Raw genomic sequence first — 15,734 nt, 5'->3', positions numbered from 1 at the left:
TGTCAGCTGTTTTCTTTCTCACTGTCCTCACAGCCCTATTTGTTCGATAATTTATATTTTTAAAAAAATCTCATATCACATCATTATGGATGAAAAAGATATTCCACAGATCTTGGGTTTTTTTGCACAACAACTCTTTAATCTGATTTTCAGAAATATCAAACTTTTGACTCACTTTACAGAAGTTTCAGTGTTAGTAGTGCCTTGATCTCAGTTCATGGTCCTTTGGGGCAACTGACAAAACTGGTATGCTGGGGAAGTTTAACAATTAGGTTTAGAATTGTTAAGGCAACTAGACTTAAAAACAAAATAAATAAATAGTTGTTCCTGTGGTGAAAGGTTTTCAATTGCAATTTCAATATATCATCTTCAAGATCTCTGTGAATGCGACTTTTCCACAGTATTACTGAAAAATTCCAGTGAACTGCCTTAAATTTGTTTGGTAGAGTACAAAAAGTTTTTCATATTTACCTAATGGAAATGTAGTAAGCAGGAATATACAGTATTTGGCTCTGAGGGAAGCACAAAAGTTGGAGAAGAACACTTTTTAATTTGTAAATTAAATTTGTTTCCTTAATTAAAATAAAATGAGAATGTTAAGGTTATTGTCTCTCCTCTTGATTTTTTCATCAGGAAATTTTGGGAGTTGACTACACGTTTCTTTACTCAAAAGGCTTGTGCACAAATGCGTTATTCTCAGTAAAATTCACAGCCTTTCAAGTTCATCTTGCTCCTGTCCTGTGTAGCTTCTTGACTGCTCTAGTTTAACTTGATGGGGCTTTTTTAGTAAGTTATGCTATTTCTCTTAACTGCCTCCAAATGACACTCCACTGATAAAAATCTTAAAAGTTCTCTCTGTCATTTAAAACATAACTTAATTCTTTGTGTACACTAAAGGTCAGTTTCTTTTTCTTTTGGATTTTTTGTATGTTGATGTTTCAAATTCTAATACAGACCTGACTACTCTGTGCCTGGGACTTGGATATTTTGTAAAACACCAGCTCAATTTTAGAATATGATGATGCAAAACACTATTATTAATATTCTGGGGGGTTTTGTTGTTTTTTTGTTTGTTTGTTTGGGTTTTTTTTGCCCAGTCCTGCTTCTTGCTGGTTTTAGAAGTTTCCTTTTTTGTAGTTTGGAGATGTTAGTAAAATCCATCTTATAGTTTTCTGGTTCTGATGACAAGATGGATCAGTTCTGGACAGTCTTATCACGTGACCTCTACTGGTGTTTCAAACTTGTGTCTTCACTTTCAAAGCTTATATTATAAATTTTGCGTTGGGGAACATATTCTTACAAGATTAGCTCAGAAAGACAGAGAACTGCTATATTTATATGAAAAAAATAACATTGAAGATATTTCTTTAACTCACTTATAGTCAAATAGGCAATCTTTACTTTATATGATTGATAATATATGATGGGAACTAATAATATTGTTGTCAAAATCTTCAGCGTTGAGTTAAATCTATGGAATGTTTTTAAAGCAAAATATACAAATGCATCATTCCATGAAATGATATGCAAAACTTTTTAGTTTAAATCCTGACCTGCAGATGACCTTCAAATTAATAAGACTTCAGTGCTTTACCAGAACAGATGTTAAAAGGACAAGGTCCTGAGCTCCATATATATATAATTAGTAAGGGACTCTAGAATGGATTTAAAATGGATTATGTTAATTCTGATCTTGGAGACAGCAGTCAAAGACCTTCCAGATGAACTAGCAGTGTTCTGATAAGCTGATCCATATAATTTAAATAAAAACCTTTTATTCGATTTTGATGCTATTATGGTTGTATTCCCCAGAAGTCTCACCATGTGGCACTCTTGGTCATTTACTATTTAAAAAAACAAAACCCACACACATAAAACCCCCAAACCCCTTCTTATCTGCAACATTCCTGTTGCCTTATGTATATTTTATATAAACCAAGTATATAATAAACAAATGCTCCTAATTTACACTTGAAACCTCTTTATTTGTAGTCTCCTGAAAGCAGTTGTGTTCTGGAATAAAAGAGGTGATTTTTCCCATCCTCCAGCTGTGCTGCACTGTTAGCTTAGAAATGTCTTGATTGAGAAAATTCAAAACAATGTGTCTATTTCAGAATGGAACAAGAAGTTATGACTGAAGTATTAATAATTTATTATTGCTTGTCTACAGAAGGGGAGCCAGCAGCTTGAAAGTGTTTACTCACTATATCTACAAAGTAATATCCCGAAGCAAAAGAACTGGAAAGGACACTTTTCCAGGTTTTCTTGAACATTTGAAGGGACATTGCTCATATTCAGCTTTTCCCTTTCAAGATGATTTGGTAATTTTCCAATACTGATTGTGTAGGACTTTCAGGAAGAAAAAGGAACTAAGGTTATAATATGAAAAGCTACAGATGGGCTAAGGGTATTACTCTGTATTTGTGGAAATAAAGGGTTGGAACTAACAGCAAGTTAACTCAGTCTGATCTCAGTTTTTCTACTTTTCCTGTTCAGTCTAGAAAGCATCAGTTCACTTCATTCTGTTATAATAGGCCAAACTAAATGCATTTTTCTGAAAGCCTCCTGGGCTGAGTGGCTGGTAAGAATGCTGCATAAAGGAAAATTATTGTCAGATCTACAACTAATTGCTGTCCTATTCATGTTTAACCTGTTTGCTGCATCTCTCTAAAATGTTGTTTACATCACAGATTTCTTGATCATGGTGTTTCTGTTTATTGTCGTCTTAGTTTAGCTGTCTATCCCACAATTGGCCTACTTCTATTTTGCTTCATCTTTTCAATAAAGTAAAAATTTTCACAAGCATTCTGCCTTAGGAGGCTGTGTGACATTTGAAAATAAAATAGACAAGGGTATTGACTTCAGGAACAGGCATATAGGAGCCTGACTCAGCTCTGAATCATCTCCTTGTGGTGTTCATCTCTCTACTGATTATAAGAGGAAGCATGGAAAACCAATTTCCCTCAATTAAATTTTTCTTCTTTAAATATTTCCCTAAATCAGCTGAAAGCATCAAAATTTTACATATGTGCTACAGGCCTGAAGTTGATAAATGGTTTTAGCAAGTAAGTCTTGGCCCCACAACCCCTGTATTCTATGAGAGAACTGAGAGTGAAGACAAGTAGATAACTGTAGTAATAGATAGAGTTGATGTCTCAGTGTTTGGTAGCTTTCTGTTGTCAAAATTGTTTGAGTCTTTATTTTTTTAAATTTATTTTGCAGTTAAATCACTTTTTACGCTTAGTTTTAACTTGAGTGTTTCTTTAAACTCATTGTCCCTTATGTGAAATTTCACAACATAGTTATGAATGTTGCATAGTGTATGGACATGAGAGGAAGTATTTCTTGGTGTTTTGTTTTTTCCCCCCTCTCAGGCCGTATCTTCCATATTTCTGCTACAAATAGTCTGTAGGCTAACAGAACACGGAATAATAGAGAAAATTATGGAGTCTTTGTTGGTTTGTTTTTTTTAAAACCCTCTGACCTTAATGCTTGTTCAAAGTAGTTGTTTTCTTGGTGGGATATACTGTATTTTGTCAGAAGAGTAAATAGATTCATGGTTTACAGCAAAGTATGATATACAGCTGGAAAACATATTGCTTGAGATAAGTGTATACATGTCTTTTCCAGCTAAGGATGGTGGAAAGAGGGTGGGTGTGGATGTGTATATGTTTACATGTACCTAAAGAAGGCAGATAGATATGGGCACACTTTTCCAAGATTTTTTTCATTGTTTAGTGCATATACTGTGATGTCGGATGATTGGCAATTTGGGTTTCAGAAAAAAGAACTCATTAAAAACCCTAATAAATTCAATCTAGATGGGAAGATAATTGTTATGACTTTGGTGCCTCCATTCTGCAAGATGCTCCATGTGGTGTCAGGAATCTATGGATCACAACAGCTAATACTGTAGAAGCCTACTTAAAATTTTTACTTGACTGAGTCACTCTGACAGTTCACTGGTTTTTTTTTTTCCAAACTAAAGCATTATATGGATGACCTTTTGTTTGTTAACTTTTTAAAGAACAGAGTAATTTCATTAGAGATACATATTGATTGCGTGTATGATATTGATATCCTATATTTGATAAACGAAGTATTTCATTAAAATTTGATAAGAAGCTGCATAATTTGATTTTAATCTCTTTGTAGATACTATTCTGCTTTAAAAACAATGGAACAGCTAGAAAATCTATATCTTCCTAGAGTTAGCCAATACCGTTTTTGCCAGATAATGATAGAAAATCTTCCAAAACTGCGTGAAGAAATAAAAGAAATATCCATGTCAGATCTCAAGGATTTCTTAGAGAGTATTCGAAAGCATTCTGACAGAATTGGGGAAACTGCCATGAAGCAGGTAAGCCGACCTTAACAGGATGACTTCAGTCCTGTTATCTACTGAAAATATCAGTGTCGATAGCCTCAGGTTAGCCCAAAAGATTTGTCTAAGGATTATAGTCATCACATAGACCTTTGAGTAAAGATGGAGAGCTGTGAAATGCTTGCTAACATCTTGGGTAGTTTCTTCTCCTGGACATGAAGCTATCAATTCTAGCCATCCCTGGCCAACACAGGAAGCAGCAGTGTGACACCTCAGTAGCGTCCAACTTTCCTTCCAAATTTGTATCTGTGTCCTAGACAAGAAGTAGTTTCCTCTTTGGGAAAGGAAGGAGAAATGCTGTATGTCTGAAGTTGCAAAAATTGTGAAATACTTTCAGTAGTCAACTCCTAGACAGTCTGTAACTCAGCAGCTACTACACAAAAACAAAGAGCAGCCCATCTGGCCAGCTGGCAAGGATGAATAAGACTAAAAGAAACGTTGAGATAACTGCCTGTTTCTTTCTAAAGTACTACTAATACAGGGCATGGCATTGGCATATTACCCTCCAGAAAGGGCACAATACAGGGGAGAGGGCAGAGGACTGAGGTGAGAGCCAGGATGAGATTGGGACAGCTGTGGCCCTTGCCTGCTCCATCACAAAATAATCTGCCACTTCAAAGCACTGGTACTGGGCAAGCTTTAAAGCAGTTAATGCTTTTAAAATTTATTTGGAGAGCAAGTAAAGTTTTCATTTGACTTTTTGTTGAGTAGAGTTCAGGTTGGGTTGCCACTTTGTCATCTAAAGTTCTTGTAAAATGCAGCATTGATTATTATAAATGAAACTTAATCACAAGATAATACTGTGCTACCCTGTTGCATTTATTTCAACAGTAAGGACAATATAGTGCATTTGGCTTCTGCAGCTGACTACTCACTAGGGCTTAACTGAAGACAGCAAACAAATAGCTGGAAACTCTGTGATAACTGTACTTCATTTAAATATTGATTATCTGTTTGCAATTTATGATCAGGAAAACTACAGATTACTCTTTTAGTTTTTTCTACCTTTAAAATTGCATTCTGGGGATTAGGGAAAAATTATGCAGAAATTAGCTATTGAACTGATTTATCATCCCAAATCGATTGAGGACAAAATCATCGGTGTAGGCTGAGAACACACATCTTGCAGTTCTACTGATGTGTGTTCAATAGTACCACCTGTTTTTCATGTCATAGCATATACTCATGAGTGATTAAATTTGCATTACATCCCTCTTTATTGGTACTACTTTTAAAACAGGCACAGCAGCAGAAAACCTTTAGTACCGCTCTTCAGAAGCAGAATAATGTAAACTATGGTCGGAATATGCATTTAGGTAGAAGCAGAATTTTGGAATCCAAGAATGAAATTACATTGAAGCGAACGTTTGAAGAAGATGAAGAACAAGAAGAAGAGGTAACTTTACACTAATCAGTATGTCTTATTTAAAGTGATTTTTGTAGGTTTATTTGACAAAACTTGCAGTACGCTGTCTGTAGGTGGTCAGCGTTAGTTAGGAAGGACCAGAGAACACCTTCAAGGGACACCAGTCCAGATCAGCATTTTACGGGGAGAAAAATAGTGCCAAAATACTAGTTCTATTAATGCTAGCTTTAGCATCATGTTTGGGGACATTCAAACTTATAATTATTCTGGAATTCAGTTGCAATTTACATTACATAGTACCTGCCCACTGTAAATGATATGTGGCCCACTGGAATATTCTGCTATTGCTAAAGCCAGCATTTCTGCGTTGAGGACTTCAGCTTGTGTTAGAACTCTTTTGGCTATCAAATACTCAGCATTCAGAAACTGAATAAAACAGTGAGTATTTAGACCTTTAAATCTGGTGCTCTGAAAACACAGTGCAAGGAGTCTGGTCTTTAACACAAATGAAATCTAGTACTGTAATACAAAGGGAGGGGAGAGTCAAGCAATAAATTTACTCTTGTGATAGAACCCACCCATTTTTGGGTCCTGAAATTACTGGCAAAAAGGCTGATGCAGTTACTCTTGAAGTCATTAAAGCAAACTCCTTCTACCACTTTCTATGAAAACAGTAGTTTTAGTAGCCATAAAACCTGTCAACAGAGTTGGCTTTTGCTGGTCCTAATTTGGTCGTGCTTTTGTATTCAACCCCAATGTATTTCCATATTAATCTGAACTTTAGATTCATCAGTCTGCTAACTTGACACTCTACTAAACCTACTAATTGTCCCCTAAATCTCCAAATTTTAAGAAACCAAACTGACCAGTTGTAACATTAAGGGCACTAAAACAGAATTTAAAAGGAAGGGATAATTCCTTACCAGTAAGATGCCGTATGAAGTATTTATTAAGTGGACAAGTTCTGCTGGTAATGTATCACATTTTGCAGGTTATATGGTTTTTATGCTTTATATACTTTTCTTTTTCCTTTCTTTCTTCAGGTTTTAACTGCTCAAGATCTTGTAGACTTTTCTCCAGTCTATAGGTGTTTGCACATCTACTCAGTTTTGGTATGTATTAAGGTGACTTCAAAAAGATATTTTACTTTTTGAAGCTGAATGTTCATTCTTGTGTTTTTCATACTCTAATAGTTTCCAAGCAAGCATATTGCTTCTAGTAGTAGTAGTTCTCAGTGAACCAGATGAGATGGGTAGAGTATGGATACTCAGAGCACAACTGCATGTTTTATTTTATATGTATAATAAAGGACACACAGCAAGGCATTGATTACGTACGTGTTCTTAAGAATATATGTAAAATATGCATGTCTGCCTCAATAGTGGTATCGGCACTTTTGCAGTTCCCCCAAGTGTTCCATGTTACCCAAATGTTTGGGGGGATATGGTGAATATTAGAAAACGTAGGACTATTCAGTCTGAATCTTGTGGAAATCAGAGTAGTAGAGCAAAATAGCAAGCAAAAACTGGAGATTGTGACAAACTGTGCTCAGGCAGATTAGATTGGATTCAGTGGGAGAGACACAGTAGCCCGTTTTAGCTGCTGTAAAAGAGATACAATGCACAAGCTAACAAGGACGAAAATTTGGGGGGGGGAAATTGGTAACAAATTGTTTATTATTTTCTCACCTTTCCTATGTCTCAGTTACTTCTGAAGTCAGGTTACTTACAGAATAAATATCAGGGCCATATAGATGAAGTACTTTTAAGTATTGCTAATCCTACAATCTCAGCTGGACCTGGCTTCAAGTATTGAGGCTGGGTTATCTTCTTTCTATTGAATCCTTGCAGCTGTGTAACATGAAAGCTTGTATCTTGAAATAATGTTTAAAGTGTTATTTCACTGTTACTTTTTTTTTTTTAAAGAAAGAATCCAAACAAAAGCATCAATAATTATGTCAGTAATTACTCATCTCAATGGAAAGAACAGGAAGGACAGAAAGACAGGCTGCCAGAACTATTGAAAAAGAGTGGACCATTTCTTTTTACAGAGGAAATAAGTATGAAATAACATATAAAAAAGAATGTGTAAAGTTAAATACACCAGTTGACAACGTCTGCTTATTCTTCCTTTAGTATAATAAAAGAACAGGAAGTAAAATTGACAGATGGCATTTAAAAGTAATATGTGATTATATTTTTCACTTTGACAAGGATCCTGATGTTGGATCCTTGATCCAAGGATATGCTCTTTGGGTTTGCATGGAAAGTTTGCCAGCTTCCAAATTTACTGGAGACAGAAAACAACTTGGAGTGCTCTCTGATATCAAAGGCCTTTAGCCCCTTAGAAAAAAGGGTTGTTGATGTCTTCAGAATAGGGCTTCTGTCTTTCCTGCCAATGTCATCTAATTAGTAAGCCATGGTAGCATTATCAAGAGTTGTGTGTTAACTACTTCTTGGAGTCTTTCTCATTTACCTCCTGTTCTAAACCATCTCTTTTGGAGTTTAGATAACTTCATGATGACAGCAAAGGAGGGGAGTTGATACCAGGTGGCTACTCATTACATTTCTATATCAAGGACTTATCTCACAGCAAATGTCACCTTCTTAGTGAATTCTCTCTCTGCTACGAAGCTGTAGAAAATATTCTATTTTTATGCAGGACAAACACTTTCTACTCTGCTTCTTCATATTGAAGAAGAAAGTAGGATTTTATGTACCTCAGAATACTACACAACTTGTGATTGCAACCTCGTGATTGCAAGATACATACGTACCAAGCATAGACTGTATTTATTGACAAGTAACCTTTCTTTAGACTAGAAACTTCTGGGCAATATATATGAAGAGCTTATTTTAGCCCATATATGATGTGAGATGCTGTATATTTAAATTCTGCTGAAAACACCCTTGATCCTCTTGGCATGTAATGTTACCTTTTAAACTATAGTGTGAAACTACATTTGATATATGAGCAATATTCCTAGAATTTATAACCCAGCGTGAACTGATTTATTATTTCTATTGATATAAACTCATGAACTTTTGGAAGCTGGGCAAAACAAATGCATTGCTTCAGTATATTTTATCTTGCCTTTCCTTTGCTTATTCAGTGAGTGAATCATCAGAGTTGTTGCTGTATTCTGCTGATTGCTTTAGAACATCTGTTTAAAATAGTTGCTATGCCTGAATTGCTGATCTTGATTGCATAGGATAGCATGGTCTATAAATAATCATGAGATATTTTACATCTCCATTTTTGGTGTGGATTTGAGAAGAACAGCTATTCTTTTTCACTTGAGAAGCTTGTGTCAGGACTGAGTAGAGATTTGGCATTGGAAGCAAGAATGGCTTTGTGCATCTGAAAACTGCATTGAATATTTGGGCTGGAGGTGAATGGTTCATATGTCTGATCAGTATGTGTTAGTACGAATTATAGCACAGTGTGTAAAGTTCTGCTGCAAGAGAAAGTGTGCTAGTAAATTTTCATCTCAGTTTCAAGTGGGTTTTTGTTTTTAAGCCCAGTCTCTTTTTTACTTTTAGATTTTGTTAGGTTAGCAGTATTTCTAAATATGATTAAATACTCATTATGAACTTAAAATACTAAATTTAAACTTTCTTATATGTTATAAAGGAGTTAGGTAAGTAATGCTGACTTAGTCATATACGATCTCTGTAATAACTTGATTTGAAGATTTTTGGAAGCCCAGGTAATGGAATTCTAAGTAGCACTGGCCTAATAATAGGCTCATGAGGTAAAAACAAACCTTAAAAATGCTAAGCTGCTTTATTCTGCTTGCATACAAATTACACTGCGTTCGGTAGGTAGATGAGTCAATGTAGCACTGATTTCAAATGGACAGATGGTTTCTACTGAATGGTCATCTTAATGAGATGGGTAGGATGTCACTTGAATTCCTTACAATATAATCATTAGGCACAGAGGGTATTGTATGTTTGGGGACTGTGATAGGAGAAAAATCCAGATCCACAGTCATTATATTTACCAATTCCAAAGCGAATAAGCAAATATTAAATAAATCTCATGTGTTTTTTTTCTCAGGCAAAGCTAATGCAGGCAGTGTTCAGATGTATCATATATTCACAAAAACATTTTTGTAACTTAACTTTACAATGCAGTTAGTTTATTGAATAACCTAGAGAAACATTTTAGGAGACAATGAGTTTCAGTTATAGAGTAATAGGTAATATGCCTTGTCTATAAATATTAATATATTCTGAAAGCTGTAGTTTAAAAACATAAATATTACTTAAAATGCATAATACTGTTTGACAAAATGTGGGCACATGAGCAAAATTTTTATTTGCAGTACATTCTGTAGGCTACTTACACAGAAATTATATATTTTTTATTTATTTATTTCATGCATGCCAAACTTTGCTGATGTCAGCTGGAGGTCTGTGTGTGGAATAAATGCAAAATATGTGGCTTAGTTTAAGAGAATTCTACCCTTAATTTAAGTGTCTTTTTCATACTGAGACAACGTTCTTGTTTTAGCTACTTTTGTCTTGTTTCAGGGTGATGGAGAAATATTTGAAAATTACTACAGAAAGCAAAGAAGGAAACAAGCAAGACTAGTTCTGCAGCCGCAGTCAAGCATGGTAACCAATACTTTTGTTTTTGCATTGCCTTGGGTTGTACCTAATACTCAGTAGTATTTTTATTCCTAAACTTGTTTTTTTTTTCACTGAAAGCATGAAACAGTAGAAGGCTATAGAAGATACTTCAGTCAAATTGTAGGGTAAGTTTTCTAAACAGAGATTTATTTCAGTTTTACTATATTGATTCTTAATTCACCCTCTGTTCTCCCATTGTCCAAAAACTTTCTTCTGCAAGATTAAGTTTCCGCACAAATCATGCGGGTGGTTGTTGCTGGATCTAAGCGGGGAAGAGCATCCAGATCCTACCAGTACGATGCCCCACAAGGACCCTCCAGCAGCCTGGGCTCCAGCTGGTGTGAAACAAACTTTTCCCTTTTTGACTTCATGCTGGGCAAAGCAGAACACCGAACCTACCAAAGTGTCACTGCTTGAGTGGGAAGGGTTTGACTATCTTTGTATGTGAAAGGGTAGAATTTGCTCTAATATTAGGAAACAACTTAATAATTTAAGCATTATTTTGTTTTAGTTTCTTTGTAGTGGAAGACCACATTTTACATGTAACCCAAGGATTGGTAACTAGAACATACACCGATGAACTCTGGAACATGGCCCTTTCCAAGATCATTGCTGTTCTTAGAACACATTCAGTAAGTGAGAAGTCTTATCAGTATTGGAGTTTAAATCCTCTTACTTCAGACCTCTGTATATTTAAAGCTGGGATAGTAACAAAGTGAAAAATTACACCTCTCTCATGTTTTCTTTTCCTTGTGATTAAAAATTGCTCAGATTTGGGAGGGAGCCTGCCAAGCTTTTGTTTTTCCCCACAGTATCAGGCTGTGATCCGCAGCCATGGGCTATTTGCATAATCCTTCACTGATTTACAACTCACTGGGTCTTCCAAACCTTCTCTTAGTCCAGCAGTTTAGAATATGCAGAGTTAATCTGCTGTTATTATTGCAATCCTTCCTCATTAGTCTCAACTGACCTCTTCATTAGATCAGATTGAATAGTTCAGCACTGAAAGCACCACCAGGAAATAGTTCCTAATTATCATTCCAAATGCTGTGTTTCCAAAATAAACTCCACCAGCAAAACCCTTGGAGCTATCTCTTCAATGCTATAGTAGTAATATGTTTATGCTGAAGTAAAGGTATTAGAAAAATCTTCACAGATGTTAGAATGTAATTCTGTATCAACTGAGTATTTCAGTACATTCAAAGTGTGTCTCCTAAAGTTACATATCTATCTTAGCTCCAATGATGCTGAATAGCTGCGTGCTATTTCTTACTCCTCTTTGAAAACCAGTGGAATACCATTGTTCACTCTGACTGATAGTAAATTGCTTCAGAGTTTACTATTGGTACAACTTTTACTATTGGAAAAAGTAGAAGAGTTTTATCTTTCCCTTTTTAATGTTTGCTAGAAGCAGTTCCTTTATGCAATGTTATTTTTATTACGATTGATCTTTAATTTGAGGAATATTTTACATTTCATATATACTGAGGAAAAATGGGGAAAAAGTTCAGATTGCAACTATAGTTTTATTATAGGCCCTTTATTGATCAGTGGTACATGAGATGTTCTCATACTTTTTAATTCATTTTAGAGGATTGGGATAAATTGAGATATATTCAGCATTTTTTTAAGCTAAATACTTTGCAAGCTAATTGGCTGAATATGGATTTATACACCTATGTAAGAATATGGTAATTTAAGGAGTAAAAGTAATGTAATCTCTAAAGAACTCTTCAATGTCTTGCCATGTAGTTGATCACTATTTCTTCTCAAAATGCATAACTCCCATCAAAACCAATTCTATCACAATCTCTTTCTAACATCATCCTAGTACAGACTAATGTTTAGATAAGTGTCAGTTGTCTGATGAGGTATTTTAAACCAAACCCTTACTTTATTAAAGTAAGCTAAGAGCAGAAATTAAAGAAAGGTGAAACAGTTGTATATAATCTCTAACCAATACTATATTCTCATGCTGCTTTAAATTATTTTAATATAAATATTATTTTACTTTATCCAGTATTACAAATAGTGAAGCTGAGGTGAAAGCCTTAGTTGTATTACTCCACACCTCTGAAAATCAAATTTCAGTCATTTAGTAAATAACTTAATGTCTTGACTTTTTACCGTCAAATTTGTAATTTGAATTTATTTAGAAAGTATTTTATAGTGTTTTCCCCATACAGCTGGGAAACTGTTTGAGGTGGCACAGTTAGTACTAGTTAGACCCAGGTTTAGTGTTCAAAAGAACGTCCTGTGGAAACCTCTCTCATGTTGAATTAGCAAAGCATTTTGACGTGTGCTTGTGTTCCACTGAAATACATGTAATTTGCTGATTTTGAATCTCAGTACAACATACTGATATTTATTGAATCTCATATTTTAGTTTACTTTTTCTGAGCTTTTATACTACTGATAGTTCTTATAAAAATTTAACAAATACTTTTATGTAGCTGGTCTAAGTGAAGACAAGTGAGTCTAAGTTGTTTTTTACTAAGGCAGTCAGTTAGGTAAAGGGATAAGGCTGGAGAGTTTAACCTTCTGTGCTAATATTCTTTGACAACATATGTCCCATATTTTAAATCCTTTTAACAAAACCAGAATTTCTCACTTTCAGTCATATTGCAGTGATCCTGACCTTGTTCTGGAACTGAAGAATCTCATTGTAGTATTTGCTGATACTTTGCAGGTACATACTATATTAGTAATTTAACTGAAATTCCTAGAGTCAAATTTTTCCTTTAGGTGAGTAAGTGCAGTGCTTTGGGTTTTACTGAATCATATATATATGAATCAAGAACAAAATTACACAATAATATTTTAAAAATACATGTATTTCTTGCCTTGGTTCCTCCTTTTCAGTATTATCAATTTAATGTATGCATTCTGGGCTATCCAGCTAGCATTCAGTTATTCATATCTGTGCAAAATTGTTAGCTTTGTAATTTGTGTATGTTTTTGTCTTTTATAAATGCTTTACTTCTGACCTTTAGCAAGAATAGCATTCCAGTTATCATTAACTCTCTAGCTGAAAGACCAAATGAACATCACTGGCAAGTATTCTTGCAATGTTTAACAGACTGATAAAAAAGATCAGTTATATGCATAAATAGCAAGTTAAAATGTTATAAAGAAATGTGACAAATTTCTGCTTGAAAACCAAAAGCATAGGATAAAGTATTTGTTAAGAATTTAATATATAATCTTGTAATTGTAGTGGTGTGTTTAAAGTACTATAATTTGTTTTATAGAAGTGACAAGATTGAATAATAAGTCTCATCTCAGAGTCCTGAAGTGATGTGATAGGAATTGAGTGTATTAGTTCTTGAATTATCCACCCTTTTCATTTTTATACCTTAGGGCTATGGTTTTCCTGTGAACCGACTATTTGATCTTTTGTTTGAGATAAGAGACCAGTACAATGAAACACTGCTTAAAAAGTGGTCTGGACTGTTCAGGTTAGTATTTCAAAATAATTGTGCCTTTTATATTACATCTATTGTTTTTGTCTAACTTCAAGGTTTTTTTGATAGAGTTGTAATTCTGGAAGAATTTATTAACTCAGTATTGTGTATGAATTTCAGGTTGGATAGGACTAAGATATTCATCACATGTAACTAATATTCGGGAGAAGAGCCATCAAGTACTGCTTCTGTAGTTAAAGGAGAGAAGGAAGGTCTCCAAAGGGACATTATTGGAGAAACATGCAGGAGAGACATGTCTGTTTTTCTTCATTAGGAACCTAATAACTCTAGGCTATTGTAATAGGGCATTAGGTTCCTAATTTAGGTTGACTTAATGTTTACAGTTAGCTGATATGCATATCTCCCTGACAGACTACTTACATTGCCAGTACGTCTTCATGTTTTTTTAACGCAGGCTGGTTTCCACCTATTCTTTGGAATCATTTGATTGAGTAAATTGTAAACCCAGGAATATGGCAGTGTGGGACTGTACTGCAAAGCCTGTTTGCAGATAGGGCTTGATGTCTGAATGTGCAGAAATTGTTTACCATAAAATATGTTACATTGTATTACAGAAAACCTTAAAATTAAATTGACCACTTACGGTTCTCAAGCTCTCTAGACTCCTAGTATAGTTATTTGAGTAGTAGAAAAGTCCAGAGGGTACTTAATGTTGTGGCCATGTGCCTAGTTGAAGCTCTCTGAGTCATCTCTATTGACTATAGGTAGCTGTGGTACCTAAGTGAGACACTCTGAATATCTGCTTTAGGGTAGGCAAAGTGTAGGCTACCATAATTAGTAAGTATCTCATGATAGTTTACCCTGGAGTAGACTAGTTGGTCTAAAGTTCTTTTGCTGCATTATGCTTTGAGTCATACATATTAAAACACTTTCAACTATTTTTTCTCTGTGATTAGACACAGGATAAAGAGTTAGCATATACAAGGTACTTTCAAATTAATCTAAAAATAGTTTGGATGTCTGAAATTATGATGATTGCAGCTCATAACTTTTTGAAGCTGCACACCTAAGTGTGGTAGTAAAATTTATATTCATTTACATGTTTTAACACTGGAAAATACTGTCAATAAGTTAAATGTCCTAAATTTTTTTCACTTTAACTAATTCACCAGGGATATTTTTGAAGCGGACAACTACAGCCCTATTCCCGTAGCAAATGAAGAGGAATACAAAATAGTTATAAGCAAATTTCCTTTTCAAGATCCAGAACTTGATAAGGTAAGGAAAAGTTTTATTTTATTAAAGCTTGCCAAAATCCAATTAAGGACACTTAGGACAGTAATGATTTTTATAATTAAAAAGCAATTAAAATTTGAAAAGCTAGGTAGATTAAGAGGTTAAATCACCTTCTTTGTGTGTAATTATCTAGTAATAAATAAATATGAAAATTAAAACTTCAGTCATTTGCGCTGATGTTTGAGTGAAACCCATTGTTTTGTAAACAAATTAGTAATACACTTTAATTGATACAGTCTTTATGTAATTATAATACAGTCTGTCTTTAGTTAAATTTTGTTGCAACTCATTGGGTTTAGTATATGCTGTAGTATTGCAAAAATACATGTAAAACAGGGATCTGTTAGAGACAGCAACTTTTGTATTTCACTTTTAAAATTAATTATTTGTGTTTGAGCATGTGGGGCAAAATAAACATGAAGAGACGGTAAATAATTCTGCCGTACTAGCATTCCAATAGGATATTCTTTCATAACCTCAGCCATTCTTTCACTACAAACTCCTTTCACAGAAAGGTGATTAATATGTTCTGCTCTTCAAATATGGTTTTGCTAATACCAATTAAGAAATAACAGGCCCATGATGGAGTCTGGGGAACTAAATCTAAGACCCACATGACAGTGGGA

At 34.5% G+C, this 15,734-nt stretch overlaps 1 protein-coding gene across 1 annotated transcript in view; it reads left to right on the top strand.

The window, feature by feature from the left end:
• Positions 1-15,734, top strand: part of EXOC6 (exocyst complex component 6) — a 96,790-nt gene that overhangs the window by 24,692 nt on the left and 56,364 nt on the right. Inside the window, exons 6-14 of the mRNA XM_072870798.1 lie at positions 4,156-4,360; positions 5,625-5,780; positions 6,794-6,862; positions 10,289-10,372; positions 10,466-10,512; positions 10,899-11,019; positions 13,005-13,076; positions 13,748-13,845; positions 14,985-15,090. Coding sequence (XP_072726899.1) covers positions 4,156-4,360; positions 5,625-5,780; positions 6,794-6,862; positions 10,289-10,372; positions 10,466-10,512; positions 10,899-11,019; positions 13,005-13,076; positions 13,748-13,845; positions 14,985-15,090 — 958 coding nt within the window. The remainder of the gene's footprint in view (positions 1-4,155; positions 4,361-5,624; positions 5,781-6,793; positions 6,863-10,288; positions 10,373-10,465; positions 10,513-10,898; positions 11,020-13,004; positions 13,077-13,747; positions 13,846-14,984; positions 15,091-15,734) is intronic.

This window comes from Ciconia boyciana, chromosome 8 (assembly GCF_034638445.1).
Source record: "Ciconia boyciana chromosome 8, ASM3463844v1, whole genome shotgun sequence".
In the NCBI taxonomy this organism is placed as follows: domain Eukaryota; kingdom Metazoa; phylum Chordata; class Aves; order Ciconiiformes; family Ciconiidae; genus Ciconia; species Ciconia boyciana.
This window is presented reverse-complemented; position numbering and strand designations above follow the sequence as displayed.